The 26,777-nt window shown below is 33.3% G+C and overlaps 1 protein-coding gene across 1 annotated transcript in view; it reads right to left on the bottom strand.

Annotated features, from left to right (window-relative positions):
• The window catches only part of LOC111052170 (cubilin), a 231,266-nt gene extending 207,743 nt beyond the window's left edge, over positions 1-23,523 (bottom strand). The window contains 4 exon segments of the mRNA XM_039435056.1: positions 11,379-11,528; positions 13,472-13,601; positions 20,879-20,971; positions 23,293-23,523. Coding sequence (XP_039290990.1) covers positions 11,379-11,528; positions 13,472-13,601; positions 20,879-20,964 — 366 coding nt within the window. The 5' untranslated portion in view covers positions 20,965-20,971; positions 23,293-23,523.
• Positions 23,524-26,777: the final 3,254 nt, after the last annotated feature.

Below are 26,777 nucleotides of genomic sequence, written 5' to 3'. Positions count from 1 at the left end.
CCATAAATTAGATTATATCTCATAAAGTTGATGTCAAGATATTCTATTTTTGAAATACACCATCCAGAACCTTCTGAAATATATTTATCTAAAGAGTTATATATTTTATTACAACAAAAATGTATTGATCGTCTAACTCATCAATATTCTCGTTAATATTAATAATATTTTGTGATGTACTGTGGAAAGTAACACCAGCTTTTACTTGATGTTCTTCATCATCATTTAATGTTAAAAGTTTGATCAGATCGACTTTAATAGCAAGATACCATCTTATACACCCAAAAACCTTGCAGATTCATTGAGTAAAATATTAAAAATTCTATCTTTTAATTGATTTAAAATTAGACTTACATCTACTTCATTATTTCTAAAGCTTATTCTATATCTAATAATTTGCTATTGATAGCAGTGACCCGCTTAACTTTAAAGTCAATCATTTCAACACTCACCCTTTGAGATTGTTGTGTTAATGAAGACGTGATACACGCGCGCGCTAGATGTTTGCTGATACTGAATTGCTGTTTCTCGGAGCCGAGTTGATTCTCTCTTGGAGTCGAGTAGTTTCTCTCTTGGAGTCGAGTAGATTCTCTCTCGCTAAGTCGAAACTCTCTTCGATTCTCTCCGACTCGTGCTAACTGCAATGATGAAGACGGGAGGGGAAGTCTTGTTATCGGCTTACTGAATCAGGCGACTGTTTTGCTCGTGTATAAATATGATTGTTACTGTTTCTCAATGTCTTACTGTAAATATAATTTGAAAATAGTTGAAATTACTGAAGCTATAGTTGAATAAGAAATAGAGTAAGTATTAATGTATGATGTAAGACTTGTCAATGAATTCAAGCTATATGATGTTCTAAACAGTTGTTACTATCAAGTCTAATGAATAAATGAGAAATCGGGCTGCATACGATTGATTCTATTTATATGTTATTGTAAATGGGAAGAGATAAATTTTTCCCTTTTCCCACATTTCTGGTTAGCTGATGAACAATGTTCTTCCTAGTTCTATCCTTTTCTTTGTATTAGATGCAGAGCGAGGTGAACGCATTCGCGTCAATGATTTCAACTTCACGTTGAAAAGAGACAAGCAATATCGACTTCTTTGTTAGATGCACTGTACTTGAATGCAGTCTAATCATGTATATCATAAAGACAGGAAATTCAGTACATAGGCTTAACTGTACTTACAAGTAGCATTAACATATACAACTTCTAATTTAAGTACAAGGATGTGTTAGCCTTGCTATTTTCATCAAGGTAATGAAATACACCCCTTCCAATTCAGAATTACGGAAGACGATATCCCACCATTAGATTTCAGAGTGTAGAAGGAGAAAATTTTTAGTATAAAAGCACTCAAAGTTTTGATTTGAATCATAGTATTCATCTGATGAAAATGTCATCTACTAGCACTACTGATTCGACCAAGAACGTTGCTATGGATCAGCCAATGGTAAGTTTAATCAATAACTACTGAAACTATTTACATAAACTAACTTAATAATATAACTCTTTCTCAACTTAAATTAGTAGTAAATATCTAATGCTATAACAAATTACAAATTTATTTCATATTTCAAATATATACACAAAACTTGTTTCAGATTAAAATGTGTTAAAGTTCAAATTAGAAATTGAAAATATGAAGGAAGTTTGTATTGAAATATTGATTGATAAATTTCATGATTCATCAAATAAAGTTAAATATGATATGAGATATATTAACTTCTAAACAGAATGAAGTTCATCAGACAAGCTAGTTACCAATCATTTAGTACATGATCTACTATAAATTATCTTTAATTAATTTCAGGTAACATACGCGAGTGTAGCAGCTACACCGAAGATGACGTCTTCGCCAGCTCCTTCGACAATACCGCAGATACCGTGGGGATTCCCGTATAATATATGGAGCAATCCTCATCTTTTCAATCAAGCATTTCCCGGATTAGGAATGATGCAAACCATTCCCGGTCCGGTTGCACCTTCACCACCAGGATTTCAACCATTGCATCTTCTCCTCCCACCGAACCGTCTACTATCTCAAAAGCGTCTACTTCCACGCCTGCTGACGAGACAACTTCTTCTCCTCTCATCTCCGAGCCGTCCACGTCTACTATCTCAAAAGCGTCTACTTCAACGCCTGCTGACGAGACAACTTCTTCTCCTCTCATCTCCGAACCGTCCACGTCTACTATCTCAAAAGCATCTACTTCCACGCCTGCTGACGAGACAACTTCTTCTCCTCTCATCTCCGAGCCGTCCACGTCTATCATCTCGAAAGCGACTACTTCTTCAGCTACCATCACAAAACCGACTACACATGGTCCTATTGTTGACGAGGAGACCGCTGTCACGAGGGAGTAAATCTTCATCCTCATCAAGTTCGGATGAGCTTGATGAGGATGAAGCAACTTTTTCTGTTAAAAAATTTAATTGTGCACAAACATATGTAGCAAAACGTTGTATATCTGCACAAACATTAAGTACCGTATTTGAATACCCTAATATAAAAGCTAGATTTGTGAAGACTCAGTGTGGGGATAGCTATATTCTACATTATTGAATCAAAAAAATAAAGAAATTAGTATTTTCCTCCCAAGGAGATATTCGTGCTGGCTAAATAAAAAACTTAGATTCATTTAACAGATCAAAATTAAAACTAAAAGCAAAACATCGACTAGTAAACAGAGTGATAAAAGGGAAGGAGATATCGGTAATGGTTACCAATCTTAATAGACTATTCCTAAGTCTAGAAAGGATATATTAAACATTAGACTCTTAACAATTTGAGTACAGTTGAATTATTAACAGAAAAAAGATAGTTACATCTACATAAACAATTGTATCAAAATTTCTCGATTTATTTTCCTCCCAAGGAGATATTCGTGCTGGCTAAATAAAAAAACTTAGATTCATTTAACAGATCAAAATTAAAACTAAAAGCAAAACATCGACTAGTAAACAGAGTGATAAAAGGGAAGGAGATATCGGTAATGGTTACCAATCTTAATAGACTATTCCTAAGTCTAGAAAGGATATATTAAACATTAGACTCTTAACAATTTGAGTACAGTTAAATTTATTCACAGAAAAGATAGTCACAACTATATAATCAAATGTATCAAAATTTCTTGATTTGGCTTAATGTCTGTGTTGATATGTCACATTATTTTGTTTTCATATGTTTGAGTACAGTTGAATTTATTAACAGAAAAAAGATAGTTACATCTACATAAACAATTGTATCAAAATTTCTCGATTTATTTTCCTCCCAAGGAGATATTCGTGCTGGCTAAATAAAAAAACTTAGATTCATTTAACAGATCAAAATTAAAACTAAAAGCAAAACATCGACTAGTAAACAGAGTGATAAAAGGGAAGGAGATATCGGTAATGGTTACCAATCTTAATAGACTATTCCTAAGTCTAGAAAGGATATATTAAACATTAGACTCTTAACAATTTGAGTACAGTTAAATTTATTCACAGAAAAGATAGTCACAACTATATAATCAAATGTATCAAAATTTCTTGATTTGGCTTAATGTCTGTGTTGATATGTCACATTATTTTGTTTTCATATGTTTGAGTACAGTTGAATTTATTAACAGAAAAAAAAAGTTACAATTACATAAACAATTGTATCAAAATTTCTCGATTTAACTTAACCTCTGTGTTGATATGTCACATCTGTTTCATACATAAGATATAATCAATATTTGTATAAAAATTTCTCAATTTGAAATAAAGCGAGTTTAAATTTAATATGTAGATTATTCACTCACCTTTCAATTAATGATAGAGTTGATTACTGCTACAGTCCTGCTAGTGATGATGATGATGATGATGATGTTAACACTTTAAAGTAGTTGCTTCCTTCTTGAAGAATCACTAAGGAGTGAAGATTTTCCTGATCTGAACTTATATTTATACTTTTTCGTATTGAACAGTAAAAGCAAAAAGTCTGCTAACAACGTTTCACATACATGTTTGAACATGTATAAGAAGACGATGACTGGTTAAGCAACAATGCGTATACTGAATAATGAATCAGTACTTCACTTGCATGTTCAAACATGTGTGTGAGATCAATAGTTAGTTCTTACTCTGCTATTTAGTAAAGACTGTATATTTAAATTTAACAAACTTACATTTACCAGTCTTAGTTAGAGCTTTGAGTAGTTCAGACACAAAATGTTATTACAAAATGAATCTGATGAGTGTGAAAATAATAGCATGTCTAAAACCAAAATTTCATATTCAATCAATTTATTAAAAATGATTTGTATTTTCACTGTAATGTTATATTGGTTTGCAATAATTATTCTATTATATGCAAATTATAATAAAGTCTGTAGGTGTGACTTGGCTTCATCAAATTTTACAAATATACTTCAGTTCAATATATCGCTTCAAACAAATAATAGCAATAGAATGCAAGATAGCGACAATATTGAATCAGATGAATTTTCTAAACACTTGCTAGATATGGAAAAAACAAAGACTAGTACTTTATTTTATTTAAAATCTTGTATTATTTCAGCGATAGGTATCAAGAAAATATCTAAATCATTTGAAAATGAGCTTAATGACTGGTATTCTTCATTGATTGATCCCTACCGAAATATATGTAACTTTTATAATAATTATAATGTAATCAACAATTGTGTAAACCCACAATTTGATGTTATTGATGTTAATATTGATCTACTTTTAAACAAAACGAAACAGTTTTGTATTACAGATTGAAAGATGACTAGCAGATGTTATGAATGTCATTCTTTCAAGTTAGGTAGTTGAATGTAAGTTTCTAGTTTTGATTAGTGTAACAGTGACTGTCTAAGTGATAGTATGGTTAAAGTTGGATGTAAAGGAAAGGTTAGTTCGCATAGTCATATCAAGTCTAAAAAATTCAAAAAAAGAGGTATTATTGGTAGTGGATTATTATCTAAACTCGGTAGTATTGCATCTAGCGTAATTAATAAAGGGATCGATATTTTACCAGTTGAAATTCATCCATTTTCATACCAGTATTGTGGCCCTGGCACCAAGTTGGAAAAGCGATTAGCAAGAGGTGATCCGGGAATAAATTCATTGGACAGAGCGTGTAAGATACATGACATAGCCTACAGTCAGTTCAGCGATAACGAAACACGTTCGAAAGCTGATGGTATATTAGCTGATAAAGCTTGGGAAATTTTTAAAGATTCAAGTACACCACTTCCTGAGAAAGCATTGAGTTATTTGGTAAATCTTGCAATGAAGACTAAGAAAGCTATTGGTTCTGGTATTCATCGTATAGGTAGGAGAGGTAGAAAAAGAAAAAGTGAAAGGTATTCAGTGAGAAAACCATCCACCATGAAAAGTGATTTAATTCGTAAAGAGACTATTAAGCAACTCAAAACACATGTAAAAGGAAGAGGATATTATTTAAAGCCATATCCGCAGTATTATGGAGGAGGTAGGTTATTGAACACAGCAAGAACACATATTCCATTCGGTGCAATCGGACTAGTAGGAAAGAAAAAGAAAAGGAGAAAAGTTAAAAGGAAACGTATTAGAAAAACACGAAAATGAATTATTTAAAGTTAGATAAAGCATTATCAAACTTTGATTTGCTATTTTTAGCTAAACTATTAAAAATACCATTACGTGGTGTTTATATGTTGAACAAGCTACCGGATAGAGTACTTACTAATGAAATGATAATAGTAAATTTGGATAGAGATAGTGGAGTTGGATCACATTGGGTAGCCTATCATAAAATAGCTGATAATGTTTACTATTTTGATCCTATAGGGAATTTACAGCCTCCGAAAATGTTAGTAGATTACTGGTGTAAACAAAAGAATATTAATATCTATTATAATATCGATCAGGTACAATCACATACTTCGAATATATGCGGACATCTATGTCTCTTGTTTCTTTGTAATCAGTTATAAGTGTTGAATGCTGAGAGAAGGATCTATAAAATGGTTGTTATAACATTATCATCAGATACGAGTGAGCTTTATGAAACTTTACCAGAAGTACTAGAACTTTCAAGCGAAACTGAATGGGAGATAGGCTTAATAAATTTGTGGACTTTCAACTCAATACCTAATGTAGAGAAAGGAAAGAATTCTAGTTTCAAATTCGGTGATAATCTAGTGAAACTGGAAACAGGATCATATGAGATTGATACGATTATAGAAGCATTAAAAGAAAAATTAAACATAAGCGATGAATCTAATGATTTAAAAATTATAGGTAATAACAATACATTAAAAACAGAAATATATTCGAGTAAAGCAATTGATTTAAGCCAGCAAGATTCTATTGCACCGATATTAGGTTTTGATAGAGAAATTTTAGTGCCGAATGTTTGGCATTACTCGAAAAATCAAGTATCAATATCAAATATTTCCTCAATTATAGTTTCATGTAATCTAGTATGTAGTACATATGCTAACGGAAAAGAAACACATAGTTTATATGAATTCCTACCAAAGGTGCCACCAGGTTATCTGATCAATGAAACACCGAATCCGATAATTTATGTAAGCTTATGTACACATAAATTTCAAACCATTAGCGTAAAGATCACTGACCAGAACGGTAGTTTATTAGATTTTAGAGGTGATAGAATAACAGTGAGATTACATATACGTAAAAAACAGTATTAACATGGGCTTTATTGTTTACAATTCGCAAGCATATTCTAAATATAGACCTGTAAATCAGACTGGATTGAAAAGACAAAATATGAAACCGATTAAATGGAATGTACCTAAAAAGAGGAAAAAGTTAATGTATAGGTACAATGGTGGAGACTTGATTAGTAAGAGTTCATACTCTGTGCCGTTAACATCGAAAAACGCACGCATTTTAGAGAGATTAGGATTTCGTGTTAATTATAATTTTGTCAATGGCAGCAATAAGTGAGATACTAGATGTAGAAAGTGATGTACACTACTATAATGATATTATTAATTTTGAGTATCATACACATGGGCCGTATGCAAATCAAAAACTTGAACGCTCAGATGAGGTGAGAATTCCTATAAATTCTATGGATCACTACTGTCTTCCATGTCGTTCGTTTCTGTTAATTGAAGGTCAAGTTGATTGTAGAAGGGATGTGAAAGATGATAAGTCAGATGTAGTGACTGAGACGACAGCAACATATAAATTAATAAGTAATGCAATGAGTTATTTGTTTGATGAAATCAGATATGAGCTTGCAGGTACATCTATAGCTAAATCAAGATTGGTTGGTATAACTTCAACAATAAAAGCATTATTGTTGAAAAATTCATTTGATAAGAATATTTTCCATTTAGCAGGATTTGATCATGATGGGTATACATTAACTGATAATAAATTCAGCTTTTGTATACCACTAAAACTAATTCTTCCATTTTTTGAAGATTTCAAACATGTAATATTGAATTTGAAACAAGAACTTGTACTACTTAGATCATCATCAGATATAAATTGTATTGAATCAGCAAATGGAAAGAAAGTTTCAATAACTTTGACTAAGCTAGTATGGAAGATGCCATATATTGAACTAGAAAATCATAGAAGACTAAAATTTTTGAAAATACTTGATGCAGATAGACCATTAAAATTAGCTTTCAGGAAATGGGAAATTCATGAATATCCAGTTCTCCCATTATCAAAAGAACACAGCTGGACGATACGAACCACTTCTATAGCCGATATTCCAAATATGTGATTTTAGCATTTCAAACAAATAGGAAATTAATAATGAAAGCTAATATGGCGAAATTTGATTTTTGTCAACTTCATAATGTTAAACTTTATTTGAACTCTCAGTATTATCCCTATGATCATTTTTTGGGTAGTAAAGAGTTAATGTATAAAACATTTCTAGATTTTGCAGTATCGTACTATAATTTACCGGTAAATGCTGAATATGGAAATGCAGTTGATTTTAATACGTTTAAGAGTGAAACACCAATTTTTGTAATAGATTGTTCACATCAATCAGATCACTTGAAGGTATCGACTGATGTTAGAGTAGAAATTGAATTTGAAAAGGCTGTACCAAATTTGACAACAGCATATTGTATTCTTGTAAGTGATACATTAATAGAATATAAACCGCTAACATCACTTGTAAGAGAAGTGCAATAGGTTTCTAATAGTATGTATAGGTTTGTCAACTTCGCAACAGAGTGCGCGTAAATCAGTAAATAAGTTCAAGTTTGAAGGTTAGTAAGTAGTTGCTCGCGAGACGTGGTGATACACACACCATTGATTCATCGTCAACAGCATTATTCTTGAGGCTATCGCAGAAGATGGAAGAACTAGTTAAGATCAAGGAGGAAGAAGAGGATGATATTTATGATAGACTTTCAGCTTACTATACCGGTACTAATAGTTCATTTAATGAGATGCATCATTCTAAACCAGTTTCTAAACGAGAACGACAAACATATTCTCGTGCTGTTCAGTGTAATTTAGATAGTGAAGACACTTCGCAAACAGAGACGGAAAGCGAATTGATTGAAGAAGATGAGGTGCTTAATAATGAAGCTGAAAAGGAGAATGCAGTATTGAAAGAAACAGGTGAGTCAGATATTTCAACTTTCTGTGTGGTCGAATTTCATGGATTTAAAAATTATTCGGATAATTCATTTATTCTAAAAGAATTTGCGCTTATTGATACACGTCAAACATATGTTTTATATCATTTCAAACCACCATTTCCTAAAACAGAACTTCCATGGAAATCATATCGTGATGTATCTTGGCTGGAATTTTATCATCATAAGATAAAATGGGAGATGGGAGATACTGAATACTCAGATAATATTATCAAAAGTTGTCTACAAAACTATCAAAAAGTTTATACTAAGGGTAGAGAGAAGATGGAATTTTTAAAGAAATTTCATGCTAATGTTGAAATGATACCAGATAATTTTGAAAGACCGGATTATAAAAAATTTGAAAGTAGTTGGTGTAATGAGATTTGTAAAATACATAGATCGGTTGGTAATGGGCGTTGTGCACTGTTCAGCGCAAATCATTATCTCTCAGAATTGCTAATAAAGTCAGAAGTAATGTGTAAACAACATGTAGATTATATGTGTGAGAGCGAGAGGATGAGATCTATGAAAAGTTGTCCTTTTTATAATAGTGAGAAAAAAAGAAAGTATGCAAGACAGGGTTTTTTCTACAATGGTAGTAAAGTAATTTGTGTTTATTGTGGATATGAACTGTTTTATGCATAGAGCTAGAATATGTAATCTTAATAGCGGTATAAATTCAGTAAATTTTTCAGTCTTGGTTCCGCTGGTATAAATAGAGCTGAAAATGATAGGATGATTCAGTGTGCTATCGAACATCGGTCAGGATGAATCCAGCAAATTGGTTAGCAGCTGAAGATAATTTAGAAAGTAAACTTCGCGAACATTTAGATTGGTTTGATGTATGTGAAAATTCAATCAGTAAAGCTAAAAAAGAAAATCGAGATACAACGTTATTAGTGGAATTACTATCAGTTTTTTTATCAACAGTAAATATTAATGACATTAACGAGTATTTATGTTATTATAGGCCGTTTAAATTAAATGTGAATAAACTATTAAAATTAGAAAATGCAGTATTAAATAATATTACGTCATCTATAAACAATGATGAAGTTCATTGACTGTTCATGAACATGTTTGTGCAGGTCTTCGTAGTGTACGTAGTGGGGGAAGAGTATTGTGGGAATGAAGTCAGAACTTGAACTTGTTATTCATTCTAGATTCGACATTGTACGTGTGTGAACGTGTTTTCAATCATGCAGGACAATCTATCTTTTGATTTGACAAAATTCAACCAAACATCATACGAGGATATTCCAATTGTTCAAATATATGATTTGAAACCTGATTTCAAATATCCGATACAAAAAGCGAGATTAGCACGAACAAAGTGTGGAGTTAGAATTGTAATGAGACTATATGAAATTAACAAGAAGAGCGGCGCGTATTCGTTTTATGATGTTTATCTACCTGAGAAGTATTTATCAACATTGAATGCAGCAACTTTGGATGATTTTAACAGTAGAAAGTATGTAATGAAATGTGAACATAGAGAGGATAAACCATCTTTAATTCACTTGGAAATGCAATAGTAAGAACTCAAAACTAACTTAAACTGGATTGATTTATTTTACTTTAAATTGATCAAACTCAGTGATGTAGGTCTGTCTCATAGTTAAATGTTAACAATTGATATTTCTATATTAGTCTAGATATTTAGTAAATATTTAGTCTACTATAGATGATCTATCAATATTTAGCTAGAGATGGAGATGAAGCACTTTAAAACTTCAACGCCTGCGCTTTTTACTGCATGGATAAAGTGAATATTCGAATTTAATTATATACTATCAAATTATATTCATATTCATTTTTATCCTACAGTCAGGTGGAAAGAAAAGCATATATAAATGAAAGTAAGCTGTATTTTACTCAGTCTTTGCTGAGTTCAGCCAGTGTTAACTACAAAAGGTGTTAGTGCATACATAACCTATAAATTATGAGTCAATGCTTTAGTTATTCAAAGTTCAAAAAGCTATCAAGGCTTCTAATGGGTATAACATTTGATGAATTTAATGAACTGGCAAATAGTGTAAGATATTCAAAGTACTGTTTAGATAATGACACTGACAGTAAGGAGGTTAAGCATGACAATCAAAATTCAAACAATGTAAATACAAACAATTCAAGATTCTCTATATTATCCGAAATATATGATTTACTAGATATTGTGATTGATGGTTATGGTCATTTCCATTATGGCTGTAGCTGTGAATGTCCAGTTATGACAATAACTGATGTTAATGAGCTCTGGGAAGCATTATTCGATCTAGCTGAGCGCAAGTGTATGAAAAAGTAAAAAACATTAAGCTTAAAGGCGGGCGGCGGCGGGCGGCGGCATAGGGGGTGATGGGGGGACTTGTTTGGAAGGAGGATCTTGCAAGTGTCTACTTATTTTTTTAAAATAAGTACTTGAACAAAAATGGTGGTCTTCAGTAGGAGATTTGGCTGGGGGAGGGTCCGTGAAGTGTGGGGGATTGCTTGGAGGGGGATTCTGCAATTGGTACACCCATAAATTTGTTTTTTTCAAATAAATACTTGAAATAAAATGGCGGTTTTAGTATCGGTGGGAGAACTGGTCCAGGCGAGGGGTTAGAAAATGGAGTTTTCCCGCGCGGAGCGCGGGGGGATTTGGGCGGGGTTTAGAGCCCCCCTGGGGGATTAGGCTCCGCCCCCTAATTAAAATACTGCTCTGTGATTGGTGCGTTCAAACAGCAATAGTATACTACTACTTGACTCTACCAAAATTAATGAATATTCTACTCACAGTATTGTCCCTGTTGCTCTGTAATTGGGCCAGAGCCTGCAGCAATCCGTTTGGACCATTTATGCTATCTGCCAACGTATTCAGACGTTCTTCAAATGGAACCAGGACGCTGGACTGTACATTCTCCACAATTGAAGCTGCTTTTTTTGCCTACATTTAACAAAAATTAGAGAAATGTTCTAGAATATAACAAAAAGGAAAAGCTGCTCAGTTTTATTATGGAGAAAAGATAGCATGAAAGATAGTTACAGGGCGTTTATAGAACTAATTTTATTGTTAACTTAAGCCAATAGGACTATTCAAAGTATGGAAATTTTGTATCAAATTATGGTGTTGTGTATGAAGTAGTTGAGATGATACTGTATCGTATTGTGTTGATACTGTATCATTTATGGCGATACTATAGAAAAAAGAAAGCACATGAAGATATCTATCTCATGGTATAGGGCGTTTATGTTCCAAATTTCACTGTTAACTCAAGCCGATAGTCCTAGTAGTTGTTTTTCGTGAAGCTATGTGACGCTGGTAGTCTCTCATACTATGCCGTTCTTGCAATCTCACCCGGCCAAAACAGTAATAATACACAGCAGTCGGCTTCAATTAACAAAAATCGGCTTAGGTTTTGGATATCCTCCTTATTATTTTTTCTCTATGAAATTATTGAGTAAATTCAATCATAGACAAAAGATATCATGAGAAGATATCCCATGATGTAGGTCGTTTATGTTGCAAATTTCAAGCCGATTTTTTGTAAACTCAAGCCGATTATTGATGACTACCGTACTATCTATTATCTCTGTTTTGTTGGGGTGAGAGTGTAAGAACGGCACAGTATGAGAGACTACCAGCGTCACATGACTGTCTTCAACAAAAACAACTACTAGGACTATCGGCTTGAGTTAACAATGAATTCTGAACATATTTTGGACAATTTTCTAACGACCTATACCAAGGGATATCATCTTATGCTATCTTTTCTCTATGGTATAATTTAGTGAATTCAAAACACCTGCTGAAATTGAGTGAAATATTATCTACTAACTCGTAAGTGCCGGTTGCACAAAAGCTGGTAAATTTTAAATTCCGTGATCAATTCCACGAGAACCAATCAGAGAAGCCGTCTTTTCAAAAACGCCTTCTTTGATTGGTTCTTGTGCAGTTAATCTCAGTTAAAATTTAACCGGCTTTTGTGCAACCGGGCCTAAGATAGTTGAAGAAGGATGTGAGACTTTCCAACTACAGAGACCTTAAAAGGATGGCGGATGACAGAGAGGCATGGAGATGGATGCTGCCCACCAGCCCAACAAATGTTTACCAAAAAGATTGATTGATTGATTGATTGAGTACTTTATTCATGTAGATTACAACATATACTAGTTTATACACTTATATACAAACGCTTACAATACAGCAAAAGTATAGATTAATTTACATAATATAGACTAAGAAAATAATTAATTATTGAACTGTATATGATATGAAAAAGCAATTTGTAATATTAATAACTATAGATAATTATATTGTTATGCATCTACATAAATTGGCGGAGCTTTGGACATATCAATGTCCATTCTTCGGAAAGAATATTGAAAATATCCTCCCCACTAACTCTCTACCAAATGAGATTGATTGATTGATTGATTGAGTACTTTATTTATGTAGATTACAACATATACTAGTTTATACACTTATATACAAACGCTTACAATACAGCAAAAGTATAGATGAATTTACATAATATAGACTAAGAAAATAATTATTGAACTGTATATGATATGAAAAAGCAATTTGTAATATAATAACTATAGATAATAATCATATTGTTATGCATCTACATAAATTGGCGGAGCTTTGGACATATCAATGTCCATTCTTCGGAAAGAATATTGAAAATATCCTCCCCACTAGCCCTCTACCAAATGAGAGACAGAGAGAGAGAGAGAGAGAGAGAGAGAGAGAGAGAGAGAGAGAGAGAGAGAGAGAGAGAGAGAGAGAGAGAGAGAGAGAGAGAGAGAGGAAGAGAGAGAGGAAGAGAGAGAGAGTTTTGAAAATTTTAATCAATTTTTTGAGAAGATTTCTACTAGAATACTTACAACAGCCACAAGGTGAGCCAGATTTTCCCCGTTCAAATTAACAGCTCCATTTCCAGAAGTGACAAATGTAATATTCTGAGAGTCTGCAGCTATTATATACAAATGTCCATTACGAGTTTCAAGCCTTGGTCTGTAAAGTAATCGAAAAGTATTCATTAGAATCCCAATCGGGGATTATATAGAAATCGAACAATCACAGTAAAACCCTGGTTCCTGGTTAACCAAAACCGGGTTAACTAAAACCCGGGTCAACCGAAATTGTTGCAAAAAACACTGATTTCTGTAATGATTCGAAGTATGTGACATGCGATTCTCCAGTAAGTTCTTTATTGACTCGTAGAATAAGTACATCATCAAAATGATAGGGAGAGAAAAAATAAGGTAACCTTGTGCTATTCCTCTCCCAAATTCAGATAAGGTTACACATACTCCGAAATAGTTTGAGTCTTGTAATTGTTCACAAAATTTTCAGTCCTTAATTTATTATCTTCACAAATTAGCTTTTTAAATTTAGATGCTTCAAAAACAAACATAGAAGAAATTTCAGTCATTCAGTTTATACTATATAAAATAGAATAGAATGACTGCTTTTATTTTATACCTGGGAGGGCGAAGTTAGGCACTACCTCCGTAAACAAAGCCATAGTGCATTCGTGTGACGTCAGCACATGTAGGGCTCCTACACCAATAAAAAATTCGTTGATTTCAGCTGATCTATATCAGCTAGTGTTTTTATTGGTGTAGGAGCCCTACATGTGCTGACGTCACACGAATGCACTATGGCTTTGTTTACGGAGGTAGTGAGTTAGGGCGCAGTCGGCCCTCTCTTACACTTAACCCTCATAAACTATATCAGAGAAAAATAAATAGATTGAGCATAAGGTATATGAGAAGATATCCCATGATATACAGGGCGTTTGTGTTTCAAATTTCAATGCTAACTCAAGCCGATAATCCTAGTATATTTTTTCTGTGACGCTAGTAGTCTCTTAAACTGTGCCGTTTTTACACTCTCATCCCAACAAAACAGTAATCATAGACAGTAGTCGACAGTAATAGGCTTGAGTTAACAAAAAATTGGCTTGAAACTTGGAACATAAACGACCTATACCATATGGTGTATGCTATCTTTCCTATATGATTTCACTCAATTCAGCATTTTAGCATGGAGAAACAGCGACATGAAAAAGTATGACTTTATATCACTTGTGCCTGGTTTTCATTAGTAGAGTTGGTGGTAGAGTTCCCTGGGCAAGTACTAACTATCTTGTGAACTCTCCCAATGAAATCGTTCATGGTAGAGTACTAGTTTTTAGTAGAATAGAGTGGGATAGCACCGTGGGATAGTACTCTACCACTTGCCTTCCTCCACCATTGCTTCTCACTCTACTCTACCACTACTATGCTAATGAAAACAGTCTCGAACTAGTAGAGTAGAGTCGTGCCTTAGGCTATCAAGTTTAAGAAGTATAGTTGTTATTTATTGAAAAGTATTAATTGACCGAGCGAAGTGAGGTCTAAGATTCAAGTCGACGGTTTGGCATTTCTCTTAATGTTCAAATGTTTGAATGTTTGAATGTTTGAATGATAAAATGTTTAAATGTTTAAATGTTTAAATGTTTATATGTTTAAATGTTAAAATGTTTATATGTTGTGCATTTACGGCGAAACGCGGTAATAGATTTTCATGAAATTTAACAGGTATGATCCTTATTCAATTGCGCGTCGACGTATATACAAGGTTTTTGGAAATTCTGCATTTCAAGGATAATATAAAAGGAAATAGGAACCTCCTTCATAGGCCTACGCCAATTTTAGAGTAAAAATCAGACTATAGAATTATTCATCATAAATCAGCTGACAAGAGTGATTACACAGATGTGTGGAGAAGACAGTCTATTTCTGTATTTCCATAAGGTCTATAGCTGTTTCAATCAGGTACTTGTGGATGAGAATATACTGCGTGAGGTGTACTGTTCACAGAACTACTAGTAAGTTTTAAAGTGTCAATTTATTGAAAAATATTGACATCTTAAGCTTAGCTCTGTTCACTACACAACTCACTTATCTATTACTCTCAATAAATTGTAGTGAAAACAGTTACTCGACCAAGTGAGTAGAGTAGAGTTAGCTCGGTAGAGTTAGTATGCCAGTTACTCGACCACTAACTCTACTAGTAAAAACCAGGCTTACCTTAGGAGACTTTCTTTGTAGTTTAATCCTACTAAACCAGTGGAGCGTGAGAATGTACTATTATCCACCAACAATAATACATTTCAGTCATATTCAAATGATAATACGTTTCTGATTAGTATTGCTAACCAGCGATAATGAACCCTTTCAATCAAATCAAAACCTTTTAATATATTGATATTGTATCTGTATCTGTATTGTACTGTAGGCTACAAATAAATAGATAGAAAGATGAGAATTGCAAGCTCTATAATAATTATTATTATCATTCTCAATGAACAATAATTCCTTTACAAGGCCTCAACAGTACATGGAAATTCAACTTGATTTTAGTAGGTTAACTTGTTATTGACTTGAGCGATTTCTGCTGAGGACTGCATTTTCACAACGCTGTAGCAATGAACTTGATATCTAAGTAATATAAGTTCTATATCTGTGGTCTATGACGTATTTATATGAATGAATATGGTGCGGTCCACGTTATAATAGCAGTGGAGAAAGATAGGACAGAAACGTTGCCGATCCTCTGTCCTGTCAATGCCTTCTATAGACGGTAGCTTATACAGGTTTATTGATGTAATACTAGTAGCTCTGTGAACAGTAGTCCTCACGCAGTATTCTCATCCACAAGTACCTGAATGAAACTATAGACCTCATTGAAATACAGCAATAGACTGGCTTCTCCACACATCTGTGTAATCACTCGTCAGCTGATTTATGATGGATAATTTTATAGGCTGATTTTTACTCTAATATTGGCGTATGAAGGAGGCTCATTTTCCCTTTTATATAATCCTTGAAATGCAAAATTTCCAAAAACCTTGTATATACGTCGACGCGCAATTAAAAAAGGAACATACCTGTCAAATTTCATGAAAATCTATTACCGCGTTTCGCCGTGAATGCGCAACATATAAACATATAAACATTTAAACATTCAAACATTTAAACATTAAGAGAGATGCCAAACCGTCGACTTGAATCTTAGACCTCACTTCGCTCGGTAAATTAACTGTTCATTGTCGTTTAAAATAATCAATTATATTTTATTAAACAAGAAATTATATTTTCAATAATTTCATAATTAAGAAGAAATATTTTGTTAATAATTTATTAATTCTACATTGTAAGAAGACCATCTCGCAACAGAGCAAAGCGAGAAAGAGATAGCTCCATCAGCTTTGTTGAATGATAGAAAAGGATAGCAATACCATTGCTAATCAAACACTGCCATTTTAACGTGTACCTCACTATGTATCTGCGGTCCATGGTGTATTTGTATGTATGACTAGCAGGTAACCCGTGCTTCGTAAGGGTCCAATTAGAAACAAGACAACTGAAAACTTGACGTAATGAAATCTTGAATAATTGAAAATAGGTATATAACCATCCTCGGTAAATTAAGAATCCATATGCAAAATTTCAAGTTCATCAATCCAGTAGTTCAGACGTGATGATACGTCATTCGTGAATTTCCTATCCCCTACGTGTATAAGCCAGTTCTTTCCTTTATTATAATATAGATAAATCTGTAATATAGGTATCAGTGAGAACAGTATATTAGTTTATCGCTGGAACTATGCACTGGTTTGAAAGCAGCAGATAATTCAAGTCCACTGTCTAGTTTATCTCTTTTTACTTTCCTTGCCCTATTACCATAGGTAAGGAAAGTATTGCTTTCCGAAAAAAATTAAGGTACCCCAATCTCTTAATTTCTATACGTTTCAAGGTCCCCTGAGTCCAAAAAAGTGGTTTTTGGGTATTGGTCTGTATGTGTGTGTGTTTGTGTGTGTGTTTGTGTGTGTGTTTGTGTGTGTGTGTGTGTGTGTGTGTGTGTGGTGTGTGTGTGTGTGCGTCTGTGTACACGATATCTCATCTCCCAATTAACGGAATGACTTGAAATTTGGAACTTAAGGTCCTTTCACTATGAGGATCCGACACGAACAATTTCGATCAAATGCAATTCAAGATGGCGGCTAAAATGGCGAAAATGTTGTCAAAAACAGGGTTTTTCGTGATTTTCTCGGAAACGGCTCCAACGATTTTGATCAAATTCATACCTAAAATAGTCATCGATAAGCTCTATCAACTGCCACAAGTCCCATATCTGTAAAAATTTCAGGAGCTCCGCCCCATCAATGCAGATAGATTCCCAATTATCAGACTTCAGACACAATTGAAACAAAAAAAAATCAAGTGGAATAGATTGAGCATGAAAATCTCTACAATTAATGTTCAGGAACATTTCCACCTAAAATTGAAAATAAGCTTTAAATTCGAGAAAATGTGTCTATTCAATTGCAAATTATTGTTGATTCTATTAAATCATTCACTATGAAGAGATAGCAGAACTCATGTGTGTCTCCAACGTTATTGCCCTGTCACCAGCTGGCTCAAATATTTGAATAGTAGACTTGTGATGCGCGGGAACACTAGCGTCAGTGATCAATTTTCATAACGGCAAGGAAAGTTGTATGAGTGCGCCACACCAGATTTTCAAAAATCTGGTGTGGCGCACTCACACAACTTTCCTTGCCGTTATGAAAATTGATCACCTGACTCTAGTGTAAACGCGCAACTCAAGTCAAAGATCTGAGCCAGCTGGTGACAGGTCAATAACGCTGGATACACACGAGATCTGCTATCTCTTCATAGTGAATGATTTAATAGAATCAACAGTTGTCAACAGTTTGCAATTGAATAATTACATTTTCTTAAATTTCAAGCTTATTTTCAATTTTAGGTGAAAATGTTACTGGACATTAATTGAAGAGATGTCCATGCTCAATCGTTTCCACAAGAAATTTTTTGTTTATATTATATCTGAGACCTGATAATTGAAAATCTAAAATCAAACTTTGCATAGATGGGGCGGAGCTCCTGAAATTTTTACAGATATGGGACTTGTGGCAGTTGATATAGCTTATCAATGACTATTTTAGGTATAAATTTGTTCAAAATCGTTGGAGCCGTTTCCGAGAAAATCACGAAAAACCCTGTTTTTGACAACATTTTCGCCATTTTAGCCGCCATCTTGAATCGCAGTTGATCGACATTGTTCGTGTCGGATCATTATAGTGTAATGACCTTAAGTTTCAAATTTCAAGTCATTCGGTTAATTGGGAGATGAGATATCGTGTACACAGACGCACATACACACACACACACCACACACACACACACACACACACACACACACACACACACACACACACACACCACTTTTTTGGACTCAGGGGACCTTAAAACGTATAGAAATTCAGAAATTGAGGTACCTTAATCTTTTTTGGAAAGCAATACTTTCCTTACCTATGGTAATAGGGCAAGAAAAGTAAAATGGGTGCTAAGATTTTTATTTGTCTTTCTATTTCCACTGTCTAGACTTCATGACTACAATATACTTGTACTAATGTATCTGTGCTAGCCATAGATAAATATTATCTTTACTATTTTGTTCAAATAAATAAGCCTGCTATTCATGTTTTCATGATTATGTTATAATTGCTGAGCTTTGAGAATGTAATTCTTAATCATATTTCCATGATTCTGTTGTAACCGCTGAGCTTGGAGAATCAAGTTGACTTGGCGACATTTTATCACGCAAAACAAGAGTCATTCATCTATAAAATGATAGAATGAAATTATCACGTCTCCAAGATATTATTAGAGAATTGTTTCTCACTTTACTGTTTCTATACTTTCAATTACTACCGTACTGCTGCATTACTATTTCAGTATTGGAGAAATTGTACTTGGCTAGCGATTGTTTAATATGGCAGAAACCTAAATGTTTTAATAGTTATTTATTTAATCATTCAGAATTATACAACTTACAGAAAAGTACCATAGGCTAACTTACGCCCAAAACGGTTCCAATTCTAATCTATACAACAGACCAAATGTAGCTAGAGGTTTTGTGTCACTTCAAAATTCTTCAATTACTCACTCAATTCACAATCCATAAGCACAAAAATCATTTTTAAATTGATAAAATACTTCTAAATTGAATTTAATTAATTACAAATAATTGGAAAATTCCAAACTTTGAAAAAACTATAACATTTTGGACCGAAAAGACAAACAAACTATTTAGAACTTATCAATATCATGTTTTAATAAATATTCTAATGAATGTTTTATTGTTTTGATGTTGAATGTTTTTATAACTAGTTCAATACCATTGTATTGTGTATACTTGATTAATGAAGCATTCTTTCTATTTAATCGTCTATTATATTGAAGATTGAGATTTTCTATTAAATTTGCTTATTCTAACAATATTCTTGGAATGAGATCACACTGAGCATCAAAAATGAAGGGAATTATTGAAACAAATTTTATAAATTACGCTTTTTTATATAGAATAAGAAAACCGTCAATTTCTGAATAGTTTTAAAAGTGATATTGTTATAGTTACTAGGGCCCGGTTGCACAAAATCCTGTTGAATTTTAATCGAGATTGAATTCCACGAGAACCAATAAGAGAAGACTCTTCTTTAAAAAAGCCTTCTTGAATTCGCTTTTGTGGAATTTAACAGGCTTTTGTGCAACCGGGCCTAGATATTGTCAAATCACAGATTTATTGAAGATCGAGATACTGGTTTCGGTTGCTACACCATTATCAATCATCAACTAGAACTGAAATGAAGAGAAGCAGTATCTATTTTAACGGTCGAGCACCGTTATTAGTGAAAGCCGTGACCTTTCAAGGTGAACGTCTGGCATTGGCCAAGACAAGCCCCTCCCCAATTAGCGGTTCTCACGAACACTAAAGTAGCGGCTCAAGAAAACTCTACAAAACTAGTTGGAAAATCACTGCACAGACAATAAAATCCATTTATAAAATAACATTTTAGTATCCTTTTTTGAAAAGCTTATTATATAAAATAACAGATTAAAACACAAGTTAAAACCTGAATACATACATTCCACTAAAATTCATATTCAACGTTGCATTCCAAATATGTATAAGCCTTCCTAAACACCAGTTATTTGTGAGAGAATTTTAATCGTTGGTTGATTTCCATTGTTTGAAAGGGCATCCACATGCCATGCCAGTCAACACTCAACCTTGTCAAAGTTTATTCAGTTCTAGTATTCTGATTGATGAATTAATTATCAATCATGAACTAATTATTAATGATAATGGAATTTTCACTTAATGAAAATGAATATATGTATGAAAAATTAATTACTAAATGAAGAATTACTCACTGATCTTTTAAAGCAGATGATTGATTCAATGTGAAAAAAACAACCAAAATCACCGCGACTTGTTGAAATTCAAGCCAGCGACCCATCTCTGTCCTGTTCAAACACAAAATATCTATCATTTAGAAATACGGGATTTATTGTTTGAAACAATTCAAAACTCTAAGATGAAAAATATCAGACAATGAATGAAATATACCGGAATAGAGTGAGTAATTCAAATTAGATACAACTACGGTTACAATAATCACAAGAATATGTCTCATTTTCCAATCTACCTTTGATAAGACTCTCGTTAAAGAATACGATATGTTGTCTCTGCAACTTGCAAAGTATCATCATAGAGAAACAATAGCATAAGTAGATATCCCATGGTATAGGGCGTTTATGTCGCAACTTTTACTGTTATCTCAAGCCGATAGTCCACGTAGTTCTTTCCTGTGAAGCTGTGTGACGCTGGTAGTCTCTCATATAGTGCCGTTCATACACTCTTACCCGGTCATAAAGGTAAAAATCTACAATAATCAACAGTAATCGGCTTGAGATAACAGTAAAAGTTGCGACATAAACGCCCTATGCCATGGGATATCTACTTATGCTTTTGTTTCTCTATGGTATAAATCCAACTGAAGTTTTAATGCATCATACTTCTGTTTTATCATAGAGAAAAGATAGCATAAGTAGAAATCCCATAAATTGGTCGTTTCAGGTTCCAAATTTCAAGTCGATTTCTTGCTGAATCAAGTCAATTACTATCGACTTCTGTCTCTTATTAGTGTTTTATTGGTGTGAGAGTGTAAGAACGGCACAGTATTAATTGATTGAGTACTTTATTTATACTACAATATAAAGTACAAGATTGAGTACAATATATACTGGCTTATACACTTATATACAATAGCTTACAATACAGCAAAATTATGGATGAATCTACAAAATATAAATTGAGAAAATAATTATTGAGCTGTATATAATATAAAAAAAAACAATTTGTAATAACTTTAGATGAAATAGATAATATTGTTATGCATCTACATAAATTGGCGGAGCTTTGGACATATCAATGACCATTCTTTGGAAAGAATATTCGAACTATTCTTCCCTCTAACTCTCTACCAAAACGTTAATTTCATTAATACAACTGATTTATTTAAAAATGAAAATATTGTAAAAGTTTTAATTAGTATGAAGATTTAAGAGAAGAAAAACAGAAAATTAATAAAGTAAAATGATTATATAAGTAAGTAAGATCAAATCATTAATTATTGAAATGGAGTAGGCTGAAAATAGATCAGGGTAATCATCTTCCAGTAATATACAGCAGTATGCAGAGGATGATTAAAATAATATGAGTTTATATAATATATATACAATTTATTCTAAAACAGGTTTATAGGTTTGTATTTGTGGGATGGGTGGTGGATGGTTGTCATGTGATCGTTCTAGGGCTGGACTAGTTTCAGTCATTTGCTCCAAAAGATATTTTCTTAAAGTCAGGATGAAGCTCGCTCGGCTCTCGATGGACCTGATAGTAACGGGAAGTGCATTCCATGCTCGCCAGGCACTAACTAGAAAGGATTTTGTGAAAATAGTAGTTCGATTGTTGGGTATCCTTAAAGTACTTCCTCCGGTTCTAGTATGTGAAGCATCTATCCTCCTACCTTCAGAGACAAATTTGAAATCATCTTTAAAATAGTTTGGATTTCCGTATTTCAAGATATCTATCTCTAACAAGCTTGACTATTCGAAAAAGCCTTTGATCGGGAAGCTTTATTGTTGAACTAGCAATGTGGGCTCGGGTGATATGATCATGGCGTTGGAGAGACTGTATGAGAGACTACCAGCTTCACATAGCTCCACGAAAAAGAATTTCTAGGACTATGGGATTGAGTTAACAATGAAATTTGGAATATAAACGCCCTTTACCATGAGTTATTGTCTTGTGCTATATTTTCTCCATGGTTTTATTCACGTGATGCGTTCAACATACGATAGTTTGTCATAACAAAATTCAAAAGCTTCTATAATATTAGAAAAATACAATTTATTATCTCAGTATGTTGCCAATAAATAATTTTTGTAATTATTCAATGACAGGAGTATTTCACTCATTTTTTGTGTAGTTGAGAAGTTGATATTGTGGTAATTATTCATATTGAATGAAAAAGACTAAGAAATTGTCAAAAAACCACTGATTTATTGATAATTAGAAATTATTTCAAGAAATTGTCAAAAAACCACTGATTATTATTTATTGATAATTAGAAATTATTTCTAATTATCAATAAATCAGTGGTTTTTTGACAATTTCTTAGTCTTTTTCATTCAGTATTTCACTCACTCAACAACGTATCAAATAGGTGGAATATTGATGTTGAATTTGAATCAAATATTGACAATAATCAATCGTAACTTACCTAAGATGGATATCGCTCGTATATCCTCTTCACAGCCTCAGCATTTGAAAGCAACTGAACTCCTGAATAAGGATTAATCTGTGATCTAAGTCTTGCTAACTAAACTCCTGAGTTAGAATTAATCTGTGATCTAAGATTTGCCAACTAAACTCCTGAGTTAGAATTAATTTGTGATCTATGGATTGCTAACTAAGCTCCTGATTTGATCCGTGATGTATGACCGAGGTTTGAAAGCCAACTGAGCTTCCGAATGTTGATCAGAGACTGAAGTCAATGCCAGAAAGGGGAGTTGCCATAAATGCCTGTTTATATCATCCCAGTTATCATTCTGGTGACAGTGTGTGCCTCTGTATCATATTACTTTCTCCTACCATATTACCACTTTGGATATTGTGAAATTTTCCTCATAAAGACATGTTAAGTCTGTTAAAGTTGTTCGGCACACTTTTTTTTATTCAAATTGTATAATAGTTTTCAATATAATTGCTGAGACCATTAGAGTGAGAAAAAGTGGCAACTGAAAGTGGTCTAATAATAGTACAGTCAATATAGACATAAAAAAGGGGGTGTGCTTGCAATTTATATTGTATAATTATTATTTAACCAAAATCCTAAATAAATGCTGCAAATCACCCCGAAGACTTCTGCTACTGCAGACATTGACAACAGGGTTAACAGCTAGATGGAAATTCGCTGAGAACTACTATCCAAAAATATATTGTAGTTCTGATTTTTTAATATATTATTTGGGTACATAAGAGAAGTCCAGAACCAATTTCTTCATGCAGAATTTCCTCAGTACTCATTGGAGATAGAGAGTTCCGAATGATCTCATTTCATTCAGAATTTCATAATCTAGAAAAAAGGAGGAAGCGAATTTTTCTGTCCGATTACGAGATTTGGCAGAAATAGCTGAAAACAGGAAAATGAGCGGAAAATACGAGGTTTTTGGGCCACTCTGTATCTAGCACAAGGAAATTTTGCATAAAGAAATTGGTTCTGGACTTCTCGTATGTACCTAAATAATATATTAAAAAATCAGAACTACAATATAAATTGCATGCACCAATGTATATAGTGACTGGACTATAAGCGAGTTATGGGTTGTTGAAGTGCTAATTTTCCAGATTCCGTTTTCTTTCCAGATCATAAACGGTTTTGACTATATTAACAGAACTTCTCTTGAAAATTCAAAAAATGTATCTCTCTAAACTAAAACATATTATTCCCCGTATCGTTTATAAATAAAAAAGTAACATTTTTTGTAAATTCGATAACTTGTTATGTTAAATTTGGAAAATTCGAAACCGTTTATGATCTCGGAAGAAAACGGAGTTAGCACTTTCAACAACCCATAACTCGTTTATTAGACCACTTAAAAATTTCAGTTGTCACTTTTTCTCACTCTTATAGTGATCTTAATTATTTTGGAAAGATTATCCAATTTGAAAAAGTGTACCGAAAAACCTTAATCAATATGATTGAGAATGTTTCACATTTTTTAGCAGTACGAATTTGAGGCTTGTGAGATATTGCAAACGAAGAAAAACAATCAGAGCATTTGTAAATAAGTGCATTTGTTTATGTTTTTAACTAGTGACCCCTGGGTTGGGGGACTCGCTCAAGAACAGAGCTGTTCTATTGTACTCTTTGAAACACACAACTTTTAGTTATACAGAGTTGATGAAAATCATGGAAAAGGCTAAACATTTCTCTAACAAGAATAATTTAACAGCATTTGTTCATGTTTTTAACTAGTGACCCCCTGTGTTGGGGAACTCGCTCAAGAACAGAACTGTTGTATTGTACTCTTTGAGACCCGCAACTTATAATTATACAGAGTTGATGAGAATCATGGAAAAGCTAAATATTTCAAGAACAAGAATAATTTGACAATAGGTTCATTTGAGATCCGATTTTAATTGAAAATTACAATTAAAGAATTACTCTGTCGCTTCAACATCTTTGACCCTATGAATCCAAATTCATTTTTGAAATGAGAAGGTGGTCATGTGATACATGATGTCGATACAGAGTTCCAAGAGGAAGTAGAATAGAATCATGAGACGGACTATTGTAATCTCTACAAATAGAGAAACTGATTCAATCGGCTACTATACACAAAATAATAAATCATTACATTTCATTTCATCACGTCTCTTTCATTCATTCTCTCTTTAATTCATTCATTCTCTCTCCAATTCATTCATTAAATCATCACAAATGGATGCGTTTGTGCGGCATCGTCATTTATCCCCTCATTATCACCTGGGCTTAAAATACTCATAGAGAGTTGTTAAAAAAACACATTAAAATTGGAGAAACTAAAGCCGGCTCTCCAACTTCAGTCTGGTCAATGGAAAACAAAAGGTAGTCGGATGTCAAAGCTTCGGATGTTGAACCTCTAGTTGATCCAACTCATCCAACATACAAATCAACATCCATCCAACTACCTCATTCAATGTCTGACGTCGAATCCAACCTTGATGTTCTACCACAAGTTGAACAACAAATCGGATGGATTAGAAAAACTTATTATCAACGTCTATGTTTGGAGATGGAAATTACTGAGATAATGCCATTATTCAAATGCTAATGAATTTATTATTATTATTAAACGAAACCCCAAATTAAATGCTGTAATTCACCCCGAAGACTTCTGCTACTGCAAATATTGACAACAGGGTAAACAGCTAGATGGAGATTCGATGAGCGCTATTATTCAAATATTAATTGTCAGCCCGGGTAAATTAATAAATAAATTTAATTATTTTTGAATAGTAGCGCTCATCGAATCTCCATCTAGCTGTTTACCCTGTTGTCAATATTTGCAGTAGCAAAAGTCTTCGTGGTGAATTACCGTACAGCATTTAATTTGAATTTTCGTTTGATAATGCCCACATTTTTTCGTTTGGTTTTGAAGCATCTAAATTTAAAAAACTACTTTGTGAAAATAATTAAGGATTGAAAGTTTTGTGAAGTGAACGAGACTTAACCTATTTCGGACTATGTGTAACCTTATCTAAATTTGGGAGAGGATTTGCACAAGGTTACCTTATTTTTTCTCTCCCTATCATTTTGATGATTATATGAATCAAGAATTCAGGATAATATTTCAGTTGACGTGTCACTGGATATTTTCACCCTGTATTACAATGCTTTTTTCTTTATACATATAGAATTAACTATTATTTATTCTAATCAATCATTTAACTCATTATTCTTGGACTAGTAGTTCTGTGAACAGTAGACCTCGCGCAGTTTTAAACCACAGTCTCCTCTAATACTGTCCATCAGAGTAAATTCTGTCCTGTTCTCTCGTGTCGGCGAGATATCGGTGAATAATGCTGGTATGCTGCTATCATCAAAAGCTTACCGAGTTGAAAGCAAAGAAAAATCGGGAGAAAATACTATTCTAATTCAAGTTATCAATTGCATGCCTCACTGCATGCAATTAATAGTTCACACAACAGCTGTGTTTTCAA

The sequence above is a fragment of the Nilaparvata lugens genome, chromosome 8 (assembly GCF_014356525.2).
Source record: "Nilaparvata lugens isolate BPH chromosome 8, ASM1435652v1, whole genome shotgun sequence".
Classification (NCBI taxonomy): domain Eukaryota; kingdom Metazoa; phylum Arthropoda; class Insecta; order Hemiptera; family Delphacidae; genus Nilaparvata; species Nilaparvata lugens.
The sequence above is the reverse complement of the archived record's forward strand: the minus strand, read 5'-3'. Positions and strand labels throughout refer to the sequence as shown.